At 41.9% G+C, this 4325-nt stretch overlaps 1 protein-coding gene across 1 annotated transcript; it reads right to left on the bottom strand.

Moving 5' to 3' along the window:
- Positions 1-2248: 2248 nt before the first annotated feature.
- LOC102846713 (interferon alpha-5-like) lies at positions 2249-2830 on the bottom strand. The gene has a single exon (XM_006881345.1). It carries the CDS (start codon positions 2828-2830, stop codon positions 2249-2251), a length of 582 nt encoding a protein of 193 aa, XP_006881407.1.
- Positions 2831-4325: the final 1495 nt, after the last annotated feature.

Raw genomic sequence — 4325 nt, 5'->3', positions numbered from 1 at the left:
CTTCAACCCATTTTTAAGCCTTCAGTATATGAAAATATTACAAATAATAAAAATTTATGCCAAAGATGAAGAAGAGTTTGACACTACTGACATTTTTCCTCAGTTTTTAGAAGACGATAGATCATCCAGATATCCTGGGGATGGACACAGAATTTGTAGACAGAAAGTCAGTAAGAGATGTCTGTATGTTTCCTGTGACATTTCACCTGAATCAGCCTGTAAGATTTAGCAATGTTGTCAGTGTTTGGGTCCACATTTTCAAGTAAATTAAGATCCTTAATAAGTTTTAAAAAACTTCATCTAATCTTTTCATCGTCAAATTTTATGACATTTCTCTACTGATTCTAACTTCATTCTTTCTTTCTTCTTCACATTTCTTTCCTCTTCAAAAAGTCATCAAATCCTGATCTGAAAATATGGCATAGTGTTTTCAAGAGTAAATCATAATATTGACCATCTGTGAATGATTATCTGGAATGATAACACCAGTGTAGTATGCATGTAACCCTGTGTGTAGTACCTGTTACTAACAATAATGTGTATTCTCCTTTAAAAATATCCTAGGTGTAATTCTACATAATTTAAATGTGTTCTAAGTCAGAAACTACCTGTGGCTGCTCTCTGCCTCCTATAAACAACTTATTAATTTATAGCAGGGAAAGGAGGCCTGGTAGCATAATGGTTAAAGGTTGGCCAACTGACCCCAGGACAGTGGTTCAAACCTACCAGACACTCTCCAGGAGAAAAATGTGGTCATCTCTTTTGTTAAGATTACTACCTTGGAAAGTCTCCGAGGCATTTGGCTACAGGGTCCAAATGAATCTAAAAGAACTCCACAGCAATGGGGCTACATCCAGGAGTCATGGGAGGCACAAACTGGGAAACAAATGGCACCAAACCAGGGAAAGTTTGGAGGAAAAGATGATGATGAGCTTCTGAAAGGCCACAGTCTTGTGGACCCTGCTGTACAACACTGGGGAACCCGACACTTCACACGGGGGTAGGGGGGTAACCATGAGTTGAAAGCCACTAGAAAGCAACTGGTAATGATGACGTCATGGTAGCAGGGAGATCACCTCGTTTCCAACTTTTGCTTTCAATTGGTAGCCTCACAGCATTTGCAAAAGAAGGGAAAATTGAGAACTCAAAACCGCAAAGAACAAGAAGCCACTGGGTAATGCACAGGGCAGGCTGGCGAAGAGTGAGGGAGGAGAGTGCTGTGGGGATTTCAACATTGCAGAGAGAGGAAATCATCAGGATATGGGAATGGGAGTGAAAAATGAGATCCAGAAATCAGGCACAGAAGCGGGGGAGTTTGCCATGTCTGGGAATCAGTAAATAAATAATGCTTAGTTCTTGTGCAATCAAGGAGCTGTGGTAGGAGACAGTGTAATGTGTTGGGCTGCCAGCTAAAAGGTTGAAAGTGCAAACCTACCAATTATTCGGTTGGAGAAAGATGGGCAGTTCTCCTCCCATAAAGATTTCTAGCCTTGGAGATCCAACAGAGAGGAGCTGTGAGTTGGGATCTATTTGATGGCATTGAGTATGATTTATTTAATATATAATGTGGAGTCAGGATTGGTGGAAGATGTATCAACAATCTGCGTTATGCAGATGACACAAGCCTGCTTGCTGAAACTGAGGAGGACCTGAAGCGCTTGCTGCAGAGGGCCAATTGGACTTTTCCCACCTTCTCTCTGGAATGCTCATTACCATTAAACCATCTGGCCAGGTCTTTCAGGCTTCAGGACTTCCTTCGTGTTGGGGCAGACGTTGCCATTTGACCTTATATGGCTGTCTATTCTAAAGGACTAAGAGCCTCCTTTGTGCTTTTGGTCACCTTAGAGCTCTGACTGTTATATTGTTCTGAAAGTTGAGACATGGGATTGGGATTGCCTTTTCAAAGACTAAGCAAACTTAAATTTTCAATAATCAAGCTTTAATGATCACAGAAAAATAATAAATTAGCAAAACATAAAGGAGGAGACAATATTTAATACAATGTAAGCTGTACATGATATAATACAAATAACTTAAATATATAAATAAGTAAATGAATATTTAAATAGAAGGATAAATAGGTATGTTAGCATGGTCACTTGTGGGATCAAGTGCCCAGGTACTTAATGTTAAGAACTCCTGAAAACACGTTAGACAAGCTTGGTTAAAGCCCCATCAAGATTACACTCTCTGAAACGGCTCAGTATGTGGAAGTGTGGCAGAGTGTATTCATTGATGAGAAACACGTTTATGGGACCAGGTTGTCTTCTTCACTTCTTAGTCTCTCTTGCCAGTTCGTCAATGCCAAGAAGGACCTCATGATTGCCACTCTGACGATCTCCCAACTACAGGGGCTGTATCTCTTCTCTGCCAGATAGACAGTGATTCCCCGGAAGTATTTCCTCACAGCCAGTCTGGAGTACACATTTATCAGGGGGGGTTCTTCACCCTTCATCTCCTGCATCAAACAGACTTCCAGGTGGTTCAGCTGCTGATAAAGTGCAGTGCGCAGTTCATCCAGGAGGGTCTTATTCCAAGCAGCAGATGCACTTTGTTTGCTGAAGAGGTTGAAGGTCTGCTGGATCAGGTCATGGTGGACAGAGATGGCTTGAGCCTTCAGGAACTTGTGGCCTTCAAGCTCCTTCTGGGGAAATCCAAAATCTTTTCTGTCCTTCAGACAATAGAAAGGATCAGTTCTCTCCATTTCTTGCAGAACTGTCAAAGTTCTGTTAGCCAGGTTCTGGCTCTGTGGCAACACACAGCCCAGACAGCAGATGAGGTTGCAGCTCAGCGCCACTAAGACCATCAGCAGAAAGCAAGAGAGGGCCATTGAGGATCTGGCAGATCTGCTGTCCTGGTTGATGGTGGTGAGTCTGTGAGCCTTGACCTGCAGGTTCTCTGAAGACCTTCCTCTGGGCATGGGTTTAAATAGGGAGCTCACTACTTTCTATTTTCTAAACGGCTTCCACTTCCTATTTCTGTTTTTACTTTCCTTTATACATCCTCTGGTTGGGCTGTTAGGGTAGTATTTCTCTACCATTTTCTCATCATTGAGACCCCCTTCGCTATCTGTTTAGGGATTGTTATGACCTAAAGATATGATGTTGCACTGCCATCCTAAGGCAGGTGGTTTGAATCCCACCTGCCGCTCTGTGGGAGAGACATGGGCATCTCCTCTCACACTATTTGAAGTCTCTGAAAACCTGCTAGAGAGTCAGCTATAAGTGGGTTCTAACTCAACAGTACACAACAACAACAACACGTAAAACTACCTATTTCTACCTATTTAGATTTTTTCTAAATGAACCCTCTCTTTAAATTTTAATAATATGTTGTGTTGTTATGTACCATTGGAGGAGAGTATTGAATATACCATGGACTGCTAAGAGAACAAACAGGTTTGTCCTGGGGAGGGTTAAACCAGGCTGCTCCTTGGAGGCAAGGATTCTGAAGCTTCGTCTGACATTCTTTGGACATGTTGCAAAGAAGGACCAGTCCTTGGAGAGGGACGTCATGCTTGGGAGTGTGGAGGGACAGCACAAGAGAGGAAGACTCTATATGAGATGGATTGATTCAGTGACTGGGGTAATGGGGGTATGTGTGTCAGAGACAATAAAATTGGCACAGGATAGAGCAGGGTTTAGGGCTGTTGTACATAGGGTCACTATGAATCACAGGAGACTTGACAGCACATAACAACAACAGTAATAACAACAACAATGTAATAACTAAATCAAAACTTGAAACTGAATGTTAATTTTTTAAAACTGTTAATCTTATCTTTAGAAATAATTTGTTAATTTACCTTTAATGTAATTATTGTACCTATATGTTTCAATCCATTAAATCTCCTAAGTAGTCTGTCTTGGAGTGGGTGAGACTAAGTTTCTCCTTGGAGGCTAGGATTTTTAAGCTCCTTCTCACATACTTCAGGCATGTGGCCAGGAGAAACTGCTCCTTGGAGAAGGACATTGTGCTTGGAAGAGTAGAGGGACAGTGCAGGAGAGGATCCTGGATGAGATGAACTGATAAAGTAACTGGGACAATGGGGGTGGATGTGTAAGAATCAGTGAGAATGACTCAGAATCGGGCATGCTTCAGAGCTGTTGAGTTGCACATAATGACATTAACAACAACAATGCAATAAAATATAGAAAAATTACTAAGCATTATATTTTCTTAACCATTATTCTCAGAGAGGGATGTCATACTTAGAAGGGTGGAAGGACAGTGCAAGAGACCCTTCTGGGAGTGGCTTCTTGTCTCTGTTGGGTTGCCCAGGACCCCCTTGGTGCTTGAGTTAAAGGGTCCCACGTGGTCAAGAC

Source organism: Elephantulus edwardii, unplaced genomic scaffold (assembly GCF_000299155.1).
Source record: "Elephantulus edwardii isolate Elephantulus edwardi_28Jun2011 unplaced genomic scaffold, EleEdw1.0 scaffold00014, whole genome shotgun sequence".
NCBI classification, from domain to species: Eukaryota; Metazoa; Chordata; class Mammalia; order Macroscelidea; family Macroscelididae; genus Elephantulus; species Elephantulus edwardii.
This window is presented reverse-complemented; position numbering and strand designations above follow the sequence as displayed.